This window comes from Pezoporus occidentalis, unplaced genomic scaffold (assembly GCF_034315485.1).
Source record: "Pezoporus occidentalis ecotype Australia unplaced genomic scaffold, CSIRO_AGI_Poc_V1 ctg34, whole genome shotgun sequence".
In the NCBI taxonomy this organism is placed as follows: domain Eukaryota; kingdom Metazoa; phylum Chordata; class Aves; order Psittaciformes; family Psittacidae; genus Pezoporus; species Pezoporus occidentalis.
In genome coordinates, this window is record NW_026915376.1 from 3,133,247 (window position 1) to 3,149,749 (window position 16,503).

Consider the following 16,503-nt stretch of genomic DNA (forward strand, 5'->3'; position numbering starts at 1 on the left):
GGAACATGAAACACGGCCCTGCGGCGGAGCCGCGCCCCGCAGCACCGTGCCCACCTCACCCCTCCCACCGGTTGGGGGGGGGGGGGGGAATCACACGTCTTCCAATCAGGAAGACTCTTATACCGAAGTCGAATGACTTCGCTCCCCTAGACAGAACCGGGGAGCCACTCAGCACTGGCTGCACAGCCGCCAATCACGGCCCGCCTTGCAAGCAGCCAATGGGAGGGGTGGTGTCGGTTGTTGTTGCCGTGTGAGGCGGCTGCGCTGTGCTGCTGGGTGCCGGCCGCAGCCGCAGGAGCTATCCGCCAGGCGCTAGGCCCCTGTGCCGCTCGCCTCTTGCTGTTCCCCACCGGCTCCGCAGCCCCCCGGAGGGCGGGGAGATGCAGCCCCCGGGCCCCCAGCAGCCGCCGCTATATGCGCCCAGCAACGGGGATTTCACTTTTGTCTCCTCAGCAGACGCCGAAGGTGAGCGCGGGGCTGCGGCTGCGGTCGCTCGTTTTCCCGATGGAAGGGCTCGGCCAGGCTCGGGGGAGCGGCAGCTCCCGTGCCACTGGGGCAAGAGATGCCTGCCTTGGCCCCTCCGCCGCTGCCGGGCTTGGTGGCGTGGCTGGAGGTGGAGCGGGGGGTGGCTGAGGTGGCGGCGGTGGCCACTGCCCTCGGGCCGCGGCTCTCGGTTCCTCAGGTTCTCCGAGAGCCATAATCTAAATTGTGCCCGGCGACCTGACACAGCCGTGACAAGCGCTGTCACAGGCCGCTCCTCTTCCCCACGTTGCTGGAGGCGCCGGTTTTTGTCTGTTGAAGATAGTACTGTATGTACACGTTCGCTGTAATGCTGTGCCAAAGGCTGCACGCCGAGTCTCTTGTCAGCACAGGAATGGGAGTGTAGGGGGAAGAAGCCTTGCCCATAGTTTAGGGATGAAGTGTGGCCTGCTGCCTCACTGCTGCACAAATAGCTGTGGTGTTCCAGAATGCTATGAAGATCTGCCTCAAGACTGAAAATGAACATCTAAGATTCAACATTGTGCTAACTTAATTTGATGGGGGATGATCCTTTAAGGCTCTACCCATTTAAACAGCAAGCATTCTACTTTATGTGTGTATTTAGTAACTGTTGAAATTGTGGATGGGGTAGGGAATCATGTATATCCTGACTCATGTGCCCCACCCTGGAAAAGAATTACTGAAGTGGAAAAACTGCCATAGAACACCCCTTTGGTGAACTTCCAAGTCCCTCTGACAAGGGATACTAATCAACAGGTACAATCTCAGCTGTGGGGTTTTGTTTTGTTTGTTTTTCTTCTTTGCCTTGGCCTGAAAAAGGATCCATCTGAATGAAAACTCTCTGGGTTCCCCTGGAAGTATTTATTGAGCAATGCTGAACCCAATCCGATACAACCACCTTTCCTGTAGGATATGTTGAGTTGGACTCAGCTTTGTGTTCTTTATGAACACAAAGAAGGTGTGATCTCCTGCTTGTTCTGCAAAGTGCTGCATAGACCTACCCCAACAAAGAAAAACATAAGAGAAGTTCAACAGCTTGGTATTTCTAAATTAAAATTCTACATGTTGCACTCTAATTTACCAAACATTTACCAAATCTTGAGATATAAATATATATGTATGCCTGTGTGTATATATATATATAAATATAAACTGTTTTATTTTCCTGTCTTTATTTCTGTATGGTAGGAGCTGTTTGTGGGGAAAGCATGCTGGAGAGGTGTTCTCGATTAAGTGGGCAGATACGGTATGAAGAACAGATTGTCTGATGTGGGTTTTTTTGTCTCTTATACTGCTTTTTCAAAACCGAGAGCAAAGCATGTCTTGAAAGCTGGTTTTCCACAATGCCTGGTTGAAAAATGAGGCATGTGAGGTACCCCAGTTTTGCTTTTGTGTTGTTCTGCTTGAGATAGTAGCAGTGAAACACCCTAACTCCTGCAAGTGAGCAGCAGAACCATCAATTGGTGGCACATTCTTTAGCACTTGGTTGGTCTGTTGTTAACCATCTCATGCAGAGCAGTGTGTGCTATAAAGAGGAGGTGGTGGACTTCTTTTTCCCCTTGATTTCTGCAGCCATATGTCCCACCTGAGATTTCTTGCAAAATAGACTTAAAATCATGTTAATAGGTTTCATGATTAAAAAGCGTGGCTGTAGGCGTTCACTGGTCATCAGCTGCTAAAAGGAGTCCTGTTAAGTAAGACTTGTGTAGAGGTTTTCCTGCCTCAGGATGGATTGTCAGTGATCACTGAGAAAGGAGAAATAAGTGGCTAGCTGGGCTGTTACATTGGTTTGTTTTGGCAGTCACATTTGTGCACAGAGTAGCAACAGCCTCACCTTGTAGACAGGTGATATGTTGTAGCATAAACAAATATGGCAAAAGGGTTCCATGACAATACAAAACTCCTGAGGCTTTCTCTACCTTGAGGCCCAGGCATCAAGAATACATTTGTCTTTTTTCCTCGCTATGTAAACATCACATCATAAGGCGGCTTTGCTTGGGTCTGGTGAGAACAGAGCATGTGTGCTGATACTGACAGGAGCAAAGAAAAATTCCTCCTCTAAGTTACAGTGGTGTTTACAAAGATCCCACACAGATGGTGTGCCTGGAATCAAAGTGGTGGCTTATTAACTCTCATGATTATGAAATGGTTGAAAAGCATTTATGGAGAAGCTTAAATTTAAGCTTGAGTGGCTTAGCAAGTTGATTGGGAAGGAGAAATCTGCTGTTTGTGATACTGAGTAATCAGTGAACACTTGTGACATGCTGGCTGAAGACTGTGAGGTTCTGTCTTTCTACACATTTTTCTTTTATAAAACAAGATTGTATTTTGATATAAGGTGTTGCAGGTGTAATTTACAAATACGGCCTGACTTGCCTCTGTGAGTGTGTGTTTCAGAAATACTTGCTGTAAGTGGCTGTTTGGGGGAATTGGTGCCTAGGAGCTTCTTTGTGTGAAGAACAGACACAACAATACAAAGACAAAATAAGATTTTCTTTGGTGAAGTAAAAAGGTGTTGGATGAGAAGAGAGTTCTTCGTCTTTCAATATACTTGTAATAACATTTGTACAAAAAAATTACATGTTTGTGTTAGTATTTTTACTTTTTAGCAAATGGAAATCCATTATTTCCTAAAGGAATAATTATCCTCCTCTTCTGTATTTTCTCTCTTTTCCAGTTGCTTAGTATGTTTTCAGTTATTATTTTGTATTTTTCATCTCTATATAGTTAATAAAATATAGTGAGTTAATAAAATCAGTATTTATTGGTGACTTCAACACAACCAGAACATGCATAAATTGCCCTTTTTGTTTTGTTTGGTACTGTTGCAGAGCAAGATCACAGTATATTGAAGAGAACTCATCTCGTCTTATTAGCTGGAGCCTCGGGATCTCTAATAGTGTTCTTTTTCTGACATTTTCAGCTGTATTACAGGGCAGACTAAAAATGAAAATGTACAAATGCTTTCCTTTTATGAAAAATTGAATGTAAAAGCAGAGAATGGTTTCAGCTCAAAGAATGCCACTGTGCAGAAAAAGGCTCCAAAAGAGTTGTAATATGATTAGCAAAAAACCAAGTTAAATAATCCCCAACTCAGTGTGATGAGACTTGCATTAGTTAACTCCTTTTATGCCTTTAAATACTTAATGATAAAACACAAATCACAGCCTTTCTGTCATACCATAACGCTGTGTCATCAAGACAGGAGTTCCATCTGGAAACTAAAACATGGTAATTTGAGTCCTAGATCAACATTGTTACAATTGTCTTAAAACCAGAAGGACCTTTTTGAATTATGTATCTGTTAAAATAGAATTTTATTCTATAATGTGGAATATTTCGTGGTGATGATGACCAGCACATTTAACTTTGTATGTCTGTTGTTTGTCTCCCAGTACTTTTGGAACTAAATGGCTTTTGACAAGACATAAAATGGTGTATCTTTCTCTCCCTTTTTGCTCTCAGATCTTAGTGGCTCCATAACAACTCCAGATGTTAAGCTAAATCTTGGAGGAGAATTCATCAAAGAATCTTCTGCAACTACATTCCTAAGACAGAGGGGATATGGCTGGCTTCTGGAAGTGGAAGATGATGACCCAGAAGATAACAAGCCACTCCTGTATGTCATAATTATTTTTTTATATCTCTTTATTAACTGTGTAGGATAAACAACCAACTTGTGGCCTTTCAAATTGTCCCACAGCCTTCTGCTGTCACGAGAATTCTTTTTGACAAATTACTTGGTGTGCAGGAATGAAAACATCGTTTCTCATTATAAGCTATATTTTTAGTGTAAAAGAGAGGCTTGTTAATCACTGCTGGGGAGGAAGGAAGAAGTAAAATCTGGTTTTACTCATCTCTATAAAGCTTCAATGGATTTTTCTGCTATTATCTTTTGATCTTGTAATGAGTCAAAAAACGAGAATTTATTCTCTTGTGTTGTTGTGAATTTATTACTGTCAAAGAATCAGAGGCTAAGACAGTCTGGTGGAAGGATTCATGTTAAGTAAATACATTGTCAGTTACTCTGAAGTAAAATTGTTGTGAATTGTACTTATTACAGAAGGGATGTTAGAAGGAAGATAGCACAAACTTTATTATCTTTGATGCTGTCTTATAATATAAAACTAGATTAAAAGGGTGGAAGTGTTGAAGGACAACTTAAAACCGAAAATCACTGCATCCCTTGTTCCATGCACAGAAATGTGGTTGGCTGCAGAACCTTTGTATCTTAAGGTTACTACACTGTGGGCTAGGCAGCCAGAGTCTCAGTCCTTGTTCTGCATCTAAGCAACTTTGTTCTCAGAGTCTCTGTTTTCCTGCGTGAATTAAAGATAATGGTGTTTAAAAAAAATGGAGTGAGCAGGAGGGTACTCTGGAGAACTCAAATGAGAGCGTTGGAGAGAACAGATGTATGGAGAGCTTAGTAATGACACTGCTACTTGAGAAATCCTTTAAACTGTGCAGAAGTAGCTGCTTGTGTGAATGTCTCTTCTGTAAAGCTCTAACTTTTAATTATGAAACAGAATGGAGCACTGAGGTTTCAACATGTGCGTTTTTTTCTTTTGCATAACTTTTTATACCACAAAAACCAAGTTTGTGATTTGAGGACAGTTAGGGTGTCGGGAGGCTGGGGCCAGACGAGAGGCAATGGGCATAAAGCAGAAGACGGGAAGTTCCACCCTGAACATGAGGAAGAACTTATTTACCGTGAGGGTGACTGAGCAATGCAACAGATTGCCCAGAGAGGCTGTGGAGTCTCCTTCCCTGGAGATACTCAAGAGCCATCTGGACACAATCCTGAGTAATGTGCTCTGGGTGACCCTGCTTGAGCATGAGGTTGGACTAGATAACCTCCGCTGGTCCCTTCCATCCTCAGGGTGTTCTAACCTGCTGATTGCTGGAAGTGAGGAGTACATGCCAGGGACATGATCAGTTTATGACACAGGGTGAATATATTCATCCCAACAGAGAAGACCTCAATCTGTTACATAGCAGTTTTTATGCAGTTCTGATTATTCTCATAACACGTGCTGTAATGAAGCCTTGTAATCTGAATCCTGCTATGACTTAAAGACTAGCAGCCAGTTAAGGGAAGTTAATCCATGTGGTGATACCATGCATGTATTTTGTTCAATAGAGGAAGATTATGGTTTTTTTCTTTCTTATTGGGCAGTCTTCCCCCAGAGACTTGTTTCCTCTTACAGCATTCACCACTTCTTGGGTGAGGTAGCTGTCAGCTTCATGCAAAGACAGTCTTTTCACATGAGAAGTTGTCAGAATTTGCCATGGGCAATGACAAAGAATTATTTGCAGACAGGAAATATCTGCATAGTCTTCAGAGTAAAATACAGGGGTGCTACATCCTGTTTAGATAAATGGGGGCAAATAGATGCTTCTAGTCTACTCCTTAGATTCAGGAATGTATTAACAATTTTTGTTATTTAGTCACAGGTTAATAATATGAATTCTGAAATAGTTTCAGTAATAGCAATCCTGAAATTGCCTTGAGAGACTCAATGAGCAGTATTTGATTACTTTTTTTTAAGAGAAATTATGGTGAATCATGTCTTTGTGTTTATTCCTCGCTACAGCCTTTCTGAGGAAAAAGCTATAAATCAAACCCATGTATAAAACTTTCATGAGCTGACTTAGGATATGATTCTGCCTTTTTCTCTACTGTGCTCTTGAGTATAGAGCAGAGGCATGTCTGTCAGAAGCCTCTTGCAACTCTTCATTGCTCCTTGGTTGTAACTGCATAAGGAAAACCCTAGCGTACAGTTCTGTCTTTAGGTTCCATGCATAAGCTTAATGAAGTGGAATTGCCCATTACTTTACAAGTCTTATTCCTTCCTGTTCTGCTAGGACAGTTGGGGCAAGATGTACCAGTTAAGAGTCTTCTGGTCAATTTGTGGCTGCTTACAGACAGTTTGCAGCAGGGAGTGAAGAAGGCAGAAAAGAGCAAGATCTGTTGATAGAATTTACTGATAGCTTAATTTGCTTTCATTTATTTTTACCCATATTGGAAACAAGCCAGTAATTAAACAACTGGCATAAACTGGTCAGCTGAAAGCTACTGTTGTTGAAGGAAGTTAAACCCCATTTCGTTTAAAAGAATTGTTTTTACCTTGTGCTTTGAATGGTTTAGGATTAGTGAATGTAAAGGTGTTCTTTCTTGTAGAACTTGAAAGAAAATGTTTCCATAACAAGTGTACTTGTGGCAAACTGCTCAGCATTGAAGAACACAAACATCATACTTTTGTGTATGCATGTCTGACTTCTCAGTAGTTACAATGGTATGAATGTGTCACATGTTCCTACATGTCAGAAAATAGATCTACTGCCTTATTCTAGACTGTTAGGGTATGTTGTGTGTGTTTTCTATTCTCAATCATGTAACTGAGTACTGAGCAATTAAATGTATCCGTGTCACACCAATTCCTGCCAGTTCCTGAATGTGGGGTGAAGGTTTGTTGCGGGCAAACTGTTCTGTTGCTAGCCATGGCTTCAGAAAGCCTTAGTGGTGACAGGAGACTTGCTCCATAAACCTGCCATTTGCCCCTGTGATTACTTTTTTTTTTCTGCCCTGTTTCATTGCTGTGCTCTATAGTAACACTCTCTACTTTACCATTTCAGGGAAGAACTCGACATTGATCTGAAGGATATTTACTACAAAATTCGATGTGTGTTGATGCCTATGCCATCTCTTGGGTTTAACAGGCAGGTAGTGAGAGATAATCCAGACTTCTGGGGTCCTCTGGCAGTAGTCCTCTTCTTCTCAATGATTTCATTATATGGACAGTTTAAGGTAGGTATAAGCCTTCTACCAAAAAGTAAATCTAAACTAAATTTAGGGATATGACTGCCAAGCAATTTGCATACTTATGTAGGAAGAAGTCTTTTTTTTTTGTCTTTTTTTTTGTCTTTTTTTTCTTTCCACGTACTAACGCAGGGCATTTCAAATGCTGATTCTCAAGTTAATATGTAGAAAGACAGCAGTCAGAAATGTATTAAATGGCCCACGGGTAAGTTAATTGTGATGAAATGTCAGGCTTGTTTTTATACAGTAGAACAAAGGAAAGATGCGGTTTCTAGAGGGAACAGATTGATGCAAATGGGTTTATAGTCATATTAGTGAATCTTTCCATTTTAATTGTGACCTTTTGTTAACATGCTTTTTATTACTAAAAAATATTACTGAAGAACATGTCTTTGGATGTAATGAATTTTAATTTCCTGACAAATAAAGCTACTAGTTTAATTCATGTTCTATCACTGCTGTTATCTGGTATATTTAATCTTCATTAGTGCCATTTGCTATTTTGTCCTCTCTGCTCAATTACAATCAGATAACTTTCCTCTGGTCAATAGACTTTTTCCGTAATTCCTTTTGAAATCCAGGGTGAATAGCTATTCAGCATCATTGTGCAGATTTCATTGGCCTCCATAAACACTGTTAGGTTTTTTCTTCATATTCAGATTGAAAGAGAGAAGTGGTATCATATCTAGTTGGAATTTAATTATGAGCCTAGGTGATCCTGCTTCAGAAATCTCGATGACTATATATCTGTAGTTACAGTTGGTTTAAATATAATGTATAGCAATAAGCCATATGTAAAGCAGCAGAATGTGCTTATGCAAGGATTTTTGTGAATGGTGAGATAAAATCCTTCCCTTTGCAACCTCTGGCTTCCATATGGTGTAGCAAATGCTGACTAAGATGTCATTCTCGGTATCTTGTTTCTGCAAGGCTCAAAGAGAGTAGGCTAAACCACTGTATTATTCAGTCTTCTGGGTGGAACACTTAGCTGTCTCCTGGGCAAAGCAAGGACCATTCCTTGATCCCATGACAGATAAACTACCTTTTGCAGTTTGTGTACCTACTGTACATGAACAGTAGGTTTAATGTTTCTTAGGAACAGTGGATTTACTGTATTGGTGTAAGAGTGCTGTATGAGTGTGAGGAGGGAAAGCTAATAGCTAGCAACAGCATGGCTGACAGTAGCTAGGCTAGATGAGCTGGATGGTGGTCTGTAAGCTGGGGAGAGTGGAGCATTCCTGCTCTAAGACTAATCTGGTCCTCTTAGACTGTGAAGGAAAGCGGAAAGTAAAAGGAGGCCATGTTCTGTTTTCACAAATAGTATACAGCTGTGTTTTTTGGTTTTGATTGTGTTTAAGTGGTGCTGCGATTTTTACTTGTGGGTTTTTTCGTGTAGGTTGGTTTGGTTGTTTTTTTTTTTTTGGTTGGTTGGTTTTTGTTTTTTGTTTTTGTTTTTTGTTTTTTCCCTGTTTGATTCTTCAGTGTATCTGGAACTTTTAATTAAACAATAAATTGAATTGAATACTGACTTAAATATGAAGTCATTTATAAGTCCATTGTACATTTGGAAATAGAGACTGGACTGATATTGTCATTTCCTTCTAAAAAGGTATTTCAGAACGGACAGCTTCACTTCTAGTCTTCCCAGTGGCTCATCTCCAAGAATAGCTGAGTTACTTTGAAGGCTCTGTTAAGCTAGAGACCAATTTTAATTTTATTTTTTATTTTTCTTCAGTTTAAGACCAGAGTGATGAAAGAAGCAAGAAAAAATAATTACAGACTTTGTCTCAGGAGTCTGGGGCTGTATTAAGTTGTAATCATCAAGTTCTGCTGAGAGCCAGATGTGTGATGACCTCTGGGCATTCTCAGTTTGAGTAAAGAATAAAGTGGTGTCTTCATGGATGAAAAAAAGCAGAAGTCAAATGCCTTGTATTGGTTGGGCTGATTTAAAACTGCCTGAGCCCACATTTTGTAATAGGTGCAATGTGAAGACGTTTAGCTAGGGTGGTCTTAGCTTTAGTTTTAACTAAACTCTTCCTAAATCTGCTACAGTATTACAGTACTTACAAAACACATCTCATGTACATTCCATGTTCACCAAACCATTAATGTGATTCTGTAAATACAACCTCTGAATTTTATTCACAAGTTCTGTTGTAACAGTAAGTAAAACTATTCAGAATTCGGTTTTGCATAATAAAATCCTTGTCTGCAGTAAAAGTGATTAATAGAAATGAGTTTCTTTTCTCACAATGAAAATTATTAATATGAATTAATTGGTTTTTATCTCCTAAGGTGGTTTCTTGGATTATAACTATTTGGATATTTGGATCCTTGACAATTTTTTTACTGGCCAGGGTTCTTGGAGGAGAAGTAAGTACCTGTATGCAAAAGGACATAGAGGGAGGTAATGTAAAGTCTTGGCTATGTTTTTCAGTAGTAATTGGGTTTTCTTGGTGCTTGGTTTTGGACCTTGTAGCCAGCTAAGAATGGATGCAGTTGGTAAGCACAACGTCTAGATTGAAAATACAGAGGGTCAGCTAATCTTCCTGTGCAGTGGATTATGGCTTGTTGGGTGTGACAAACAATCTGGAAATTTGTACTGTGAATCCCAGAAATGTGAACAGGTGTCTGTGAGCTAGGACTGAAGCCCATTCTTGAGGGACAAGTGCTTTCGATTTTTCAGTACTTAGCTGAATGGCACCCTTTCTCCTCCTTTGCACTGCTTTTGCACTTCCCTTTGTTTAAACTTTTTAGTTTTTATTTTACTTTAAATGGAGCTAGCAGCAGTTGTATAACGTCCTTGTGGGGAGAGCACCTACCAGTGTTTGTTTTCATCCTTGGCCTGATGCAGTTCAAACCCATTAAAGAATGAAAGCACATGTTCAACTGCAAAGCCAGCTGAAGTTCTGGACTACATCCCTCCCTCCAGCTGCTTGCACCAGCAGGGTTGGAATAGCTGCTTGAACTGTTTACGAATTGAGTCACTAAGTGATTTGGTTGTAAACAACAAGAAGTGACTTGCAGCAAGGCCCTCAGACTCCTATGGTTTAACAGTCAGGAGGTTAGAAACTTCTTAAAATGGCTCTGCAGCTTAAAATGCCTTGAACTGTGTTGTGAAGTACTAAATATTCAGCGGTACTTGATTTTGATACTTTCACTGTGCATATTGCATTCAGGAGGAGCTAGTGTTGCAAACTTCCTACATTATTTACATTTGCTTTCATCTTTAAATTTTCCTTTTAATTGTAATTACTAGAGTCGTCTTGTGTGAGCACTGTTTTGAGAGAAAAAGCTTTTATAAATGCAATTGCTTGGTTTTCTGCATAACAGCATAATCCAGATGCCCCGAAATCATTGTGGTTTGTGGCTCAAAATGAAATTATCAGAATGTATAAGGTGGGGGGGGAAATATAGGTCTGTACTGGGAAGGATCAACAGCCACAAGAGATCACTTGCAAGATGGTCTCTTGTCTCACCACTATTTTTTGTGTTAAATCCAAGAAGCCTAGCTGGGCTCAGGAAGTTTTCAAACCATAGTAGGGTAAAACCAGCCGTTATAATCCCCATGAAGCTAAAACCAGTTATGAAAATACTTTGAAGAAATCTGTTTAAGATAGTCATAATAATTTTAAACAGGCAATCAGAAGATTTCTGTGCCTTAAAGGGATCAAGGTCTTTCACTGATGCCAGAAGCCTTCATGTACTTTATGTATTTATTTATATATAATGGATATGAGTATATTAATGAAAAAAAGTCTTTCCTGCTTGTGACAGGCAGGACTAAGCTGAGAGGTCTGTTCTAGGGGTGTGGCCCTGGGTATCATATGTCCAGTCCATGGAGAGTGGCAGTTGAGAACCACTTAAGGCAGAACACGAAAATGTGAGGGGGTGGGTGGAATGATGTAGTTTAAGTGGTGTAAATACTTCCTTTGGAAGTAACAAAATTGTCAATTACAGGGGTTTTTGGCTTTAAAAAAAAAACCACCTCCACCAAAACAACATATATCTAAGAGATCTGAATGATTGATTACAGAATTCTAGAGGGTCACATACAAAACCAGTTTTCATACTAGCAAGCTTCCTTTCCCTAAAATTTCGTGAATACATAACACATTATTATTGCTATTCATACTGTTATACCAAAATCGGATTGGGCCTGGTGACAAAGATTGAGTGCTACAAAGTTTATTTTATGTGCTTGAAAATTTCAGGTTGCTTATGGCCAAGTTCTTGGTGTGATAGGATATTCCCTACTTCCCCTCATTGTCATAGCACCTGTACTTTTGGTGGTTGGATCATTTGAAGTTGTTTCTACCCTAATAAAAGTAAGTTCAGTATCATTTATAGAGAATTGTCTATGGCTATTTTTAATGCACTTTCCTAACACTTCAAGTCTTAACCTATTCAGAACTACAGCATGAGTGAACTCTATGATCCTCTTGGCTAGTATGCTGGACATGACTGCTAAGCAAATTCTGCTTTAAATGTGTGAATACTTGGGCACATACAATGCTGTTGCTATAACAACACCTGTTGTTATCAGCTAGCTGCTGTTTAAGGATTTTGCTGTGCTCTACTAGTTGCATTAAAAATAAATAGGATTATCATTTTGAGAAGAGGATGCATAATTAAACCTCAGAATGAAGAGTCTGAAAATAAGTGTTCTGTCCCTCCCCCCATCATCCACTTTATTTTTAGGTACTGCAGCATGAGTCTGACGTTAGTCATTGTTCTGAGACCTTCCCATAGTGGTAGCAGTACAAAGCTCTTGATAACCTTTGCAGAGAAAGTTGGTATTGTTCTGATTCTGTGTGGAATGTAAGGTACAAAGCAAGAATAACTTGCCTGATGCCACCTGCTTTTTGGCACCTTTTGTGAAACTAGCAGTGTTCCTTGACAGATCCTGGCACTGCTTAATGTTCCTGAACACTTCCAGTGCTGCTTAAAACCCTTTTAGGTAGCTTTTGAAGTTACTGCTGAACTTTTTGGAAAGGTTGAGAAAATTGTTACTAGCTAAGCTGTATGCTTTTTGAGTTCTTGTTCTACTGATGTGAATGGTTTCTGTTCTTTAGCTGGTGGTAAACAGTATAATTGAAGTACAGCTGAAGTGTATGATAAATAACAATTGCTGTGTTTGTGACTTGATAACTTGCAATTACTATTAAGTGACAGAGTCAGAAAGCAAATCATTAATCTGCCAGTTAACTGGCAGAAATATATTTTAATTAAACCTCTCTTACTTGATTCCTTCTAGCAGGTTTTTAACTGCAGGGCAAATCTTTTTGCATCATTAGATCATTAGCGTGAAAATGGAGGACAAGCCCCATATGGCCAAAACTACTTGTTCTGTGACAAGCACTACTTGTTATGGCAGGAGAGCTCAGTGCTTGGGGAAATGCTTCGCAGTCCTAAAGTTGGGGAGGTTACAGTGAAATAGCGAAGTGCCAGTCAGCTGTCTTCCAGTCGCAATCCACAAAGTAAACTATTGGAGTCATGTGCCTCGATTATTTTAATTGCTGCAATTTTCCTAATATATCTTTAGGAATTCAGTCATGGTATTGATTAGTGTTCTTATTTTGCTCTGCAGGCCTGGGTTAGGCAGCAGAAATGGAAGTATGTGATCACATGCAATTTTGGGGGTTTTGTTTATATGATAGCAGTTGAACAGGCCACATAATCCCTCAAGGGGCTTCAACTTCTCTGACAGAACTGTGAAAGAAGTTCTTTGCTGGGGTCCTGTTATGCATGCCCTCTTTGGTCCTGTGTTTTGCAGAAGACTGCAGTGTTTTTTCATGCCACTCAATTTTAAGTATTTTTTTCTTTTTTATTAATATTTGAGGTGTTGCTAGAGGATGATGTCCAATTACTTTTTCTATAACCTTGTGAGTTTGAGCTTTGAGTCAAATTCACTGACCTCAAGATTTATTTATTTTTTCGCTAAGTTCATATAACATACTGGATATTCATAGTTAATGTTACTTTCTACCAGCCTTTTAAACTGGTTCTTTCTTAAATTCATAAGCAGTATATTTTTTCATACAACTCTATGTTGTTTTCATATATGAAACATAAATATGCTTTCATACAACTTGTGTTTTGACAGGCTTCTCACTGCACTTGAAAAGAACAGGAGTGTGAGATTCAGTTACCTTGAGGCAGAGGCAAAACAATTAAATGAAAGCTTGCAAGCCAGACAAATCCGAAAATAAACAATGGCAATTTAACCCTCTGGTATACATTGTAGCAGGAAGTCAAGTATAGTGACTCTTAAAGAGCTTAAGGAGTGAATAGCTGGGGACAATCAAGGTAGAAAGGAAAGTTATTAATCCAGTGAAGTTTCAAACTGGGTGTATATAATCTTATGGCTTGCTTTGTGGTATCGGTATGTCTTGTATTAGGGAAAACTTATTGTAGATCCTAAGCTGCTCACTTCAGTAAAAATGTCTCAAATGAAAATAACATGCCTACTTGTGCAGTATTTCTCTAAACTTACATGAAAATGCACAAGTGTTTTCTTTGTGTATTTGGAGTTCTTCCCCTCCTCACCTCCTCCCCCAGTCAATTTTTTTTTTTTGGGGGGGGGGGGGTGTTCCTTTTTTGTTTTTAACTATGTTGAGAGAAGAACTGATTGTTATCTTGATATTTGGAAAGATATTTTTGTGGTGTCGGCTAAAACTGTTCATCTTCTTTTTCAGTTGTTTGGAGTCTTTTGGGCTGCATACAGTGCTGCATCATTACTAGTTGGAGAAGAATTCAAGACCAAGAAACCCCTTCTAATTTATCCAATCTTTTTATTATACATTTATTTTCTGTCCTTGTACACCGGGGTGTGATCTAGTACAAGATGTGGCCAGAAACCGTATTTTATTCACTTGCAGACTGATAATGCGTAAGATTAAGGAGGCTGGAGATAATACAAGTGACTGTTTTGTATCCAGTTGTCAAGATGTTTTAAGACCGAAGAGCATATTTGTGTATATTATTTAATGAAGCAATTGTAGCTATATAGATTTGTATCAAAGTTCTAGGTTTGTTTAAGACTCTTCAGATTTTAATGAGCAAAATAAAAGAACCTTGTGTTTTATAAAAAAGTGTAGCAAAACCATAACTCGATACCTGTGCCAAAAGCACTAGGACCAGATTACTATACTTGAGGAAAAAAAAAGAGAAGTTAACGGTAACAATCTCAAAGTGCAGTTTTTCTTTTCAGCTTAAACACAGCTGGCTTTTTTGCCACAGCAAGTTCTGTAGATGATATATATTTATGAAACGGTTCTGATTGTTCATGGAATAGTCTGTATAATCAAGACATGAAGATACTACTTTTAATTTAGTGCCTCAGTTACTTTGATTTGGCTGTTTTGAGTTTTTATAAATTCCAATTTGTTTTCAAACCGTGTATATACTGTGTATTTTGTATCTATGGCTTGTGTGTAGCGTAAGTACTCCTTGGTTAAGGATGTATATTGGTTTTTTAAAAATTGAAGCTACAAGTATTTGAAGTCTTTATTTACTATCTCTGACCAAAGGAGCAAGATATTTACCGTGCGACATAATGAATTGGAATGCATCTTTAGAGAATCAAATTATTTTACTCAAAACTGTAAATTTACAGAGAAATAGGTGAACACCTTTCCCAACTGTAGAGATGGCTTCATGTTGCAGGAAAAAAAAAGATGATCTTTCAAATTTGTGTGATCTTAAAATAATGTTATTTTATGATGACAAAATAAAAGTAATGCTTCCCTAACTACGTTTTACAACATCTTGCTCTGTCTTGCTTTTAATAGCATGGTATTTAACACGCATCCATGGTTTGGTTTTTTTGGCTGTGTGTTTGGTTTTTTTTTTCTTTCCCCAGTACTATTGATCCCTTGTAAAGAGAAATAAAAAAGATTTGTAAGGGCAGATTCTCCCTCCAATAAACAAGGCAGAATGACAGCCTTGGTAACAGTTACAGTCTTGCTAATTTTGACTATCCAAGGATTATGTAATAACGTGGTGACATGTTAAATATTTCCTGTGTACTGTGTTGCTTGCTTATGTAATGGTCCTTATGGTAATGTTTCTTCACAAGGGAAGTCCACTGAAGTTCACTTTGCATGGTACTAACTTAGATATTTGCAATCTTCAGTATTTAGCATTGCCAAATAGTTTTTAAGTTTCTTAGTATTTGATTTTGGTAGCAGGAAAAAAAAAAATCATTACCCATCCCTTTTTTTGTGTGCTTCAAATAAAAATCAGCCGTGACAAGGTAATAGCAAAGGCTGTCTGATCCCTAATGGACATGTTTCCTTACCAGAACTGTAGTTTTTCAGACTTTTAGGCTGTGTAACTTGCCATTTTAGTAACTTATTTTTACTACTCATTACTGATGTGGAATATATATTTAAATTCCAGCTGTACCACAGACCTTTAGCTTATGCAGTCTGCTTTTCTGGCTGATGCTTGTGTTGGTTTCAAACAGAACTAATTAGAAGTTGGTGCTGGCCACAAATTGTAACATAATACTCTAGCTTGTAATACATTAAAGAGGAAAAACTGGAAGAGAGGTGGTCTTTTCACCTCATTTTTGATTTCTGCAGAAGTCCTGGTGGAATTACTGCAGATCCATACTAAATAAATTATAGCACCAGTTTAGTTCTTACCTTCAAGTGTTTTGTGAGCATCCATAACATATTCTTAAAAAACGACAACAAAAAAGGTGTATTAGCTCTGGAATCTTGCATGATAATTTGGTCTTATCTCTGTTTCCATGACTTACATTTCTTTTTTAACAAGAATATCCAACTAGTATCAGAAGACCCAGTATCAACCCAGACCCTGTCTGTGAATACTGGTTTACTAAACATCCCCACAAACATGATGGGCAAGGACACATTTAGGTTACTAGGCTGTCAGCTTTAATTCCTCTTTGCATAGCTGTTCTATTCAATGTCCATAATAGGTCCTGTGCATCTGAAATGACTATGAATATTCAAAGGATGCAAGAATGTTCTATTTAATCTCCAAGTATCTTATTTTCCTCTATAGTGATGTTCTATGAAATTTATAGTTGCAAGTTTAACTGTTCCTTTCCACAGACTTGGCACATGTGTAATATGCAATGTAGATATGCACTTAACATAGTACAGATTTTGTACACAATTGCAGATTTGCACCTTTTAATCTTAGTCTCT

At 39.0% G+C, this 16,503-nt stretch overlaps 1 protein-coding gene across 1 annotated transcript; it reads left to right on the forward strand.

Moving 5' to 3' along the window:
- Window positions 1-306: 306 nt before the first annotated feature.
- YIPF4 (Yip1 domain family member 4) lies at window positions 307-15,074 on the forward strand. The gene is made up of 6 exons (XM_062629552.1): window positions 307-465; window positions 3,967-4,120; window positions 7,138-7,309; window positions 9,617-9,694; window positions 11,536-11,649; window positions 14,020-15,074. The coding sequence occupies exons 1-6, from the start codon at window positions 381-383 to the stop codon at window positions 14,155-14,157; spliced, it is 741 nt and encodes a 246-aa protein (XP_062485536.1). The 5' UTR covers window positions 307-380; the 3' UTR covers window positions 14,158-15,074.
- The last annotated feature ends 1,429 nt before the right edge of the window (window positions 15,075-16,503 follow it).

Coding starts and splice junctions, on each gene's coding strand:
- YIPF4 (XM_062629552.1), top strand. CDS start 381: ATGCAGCCCCCGGGCCCCCAGCAGCCGCCGCTATATGCGCCCAGCAAC. Junction 466..3,966: donor CTCCTCAGCAGACGCCGAAG/GTGAGCGCGGGG, acceptor TTTTGCTCTCAG/ATCTTAGTGGCTCCATAACA. Junction 11,650..14,019: donor TTGTTTCTACCCTAATAAAA/GTAAGTTCAGTA, acceptor CTTCTTTTTCAG/TTGTTTGGAGTCTTTTGGGC.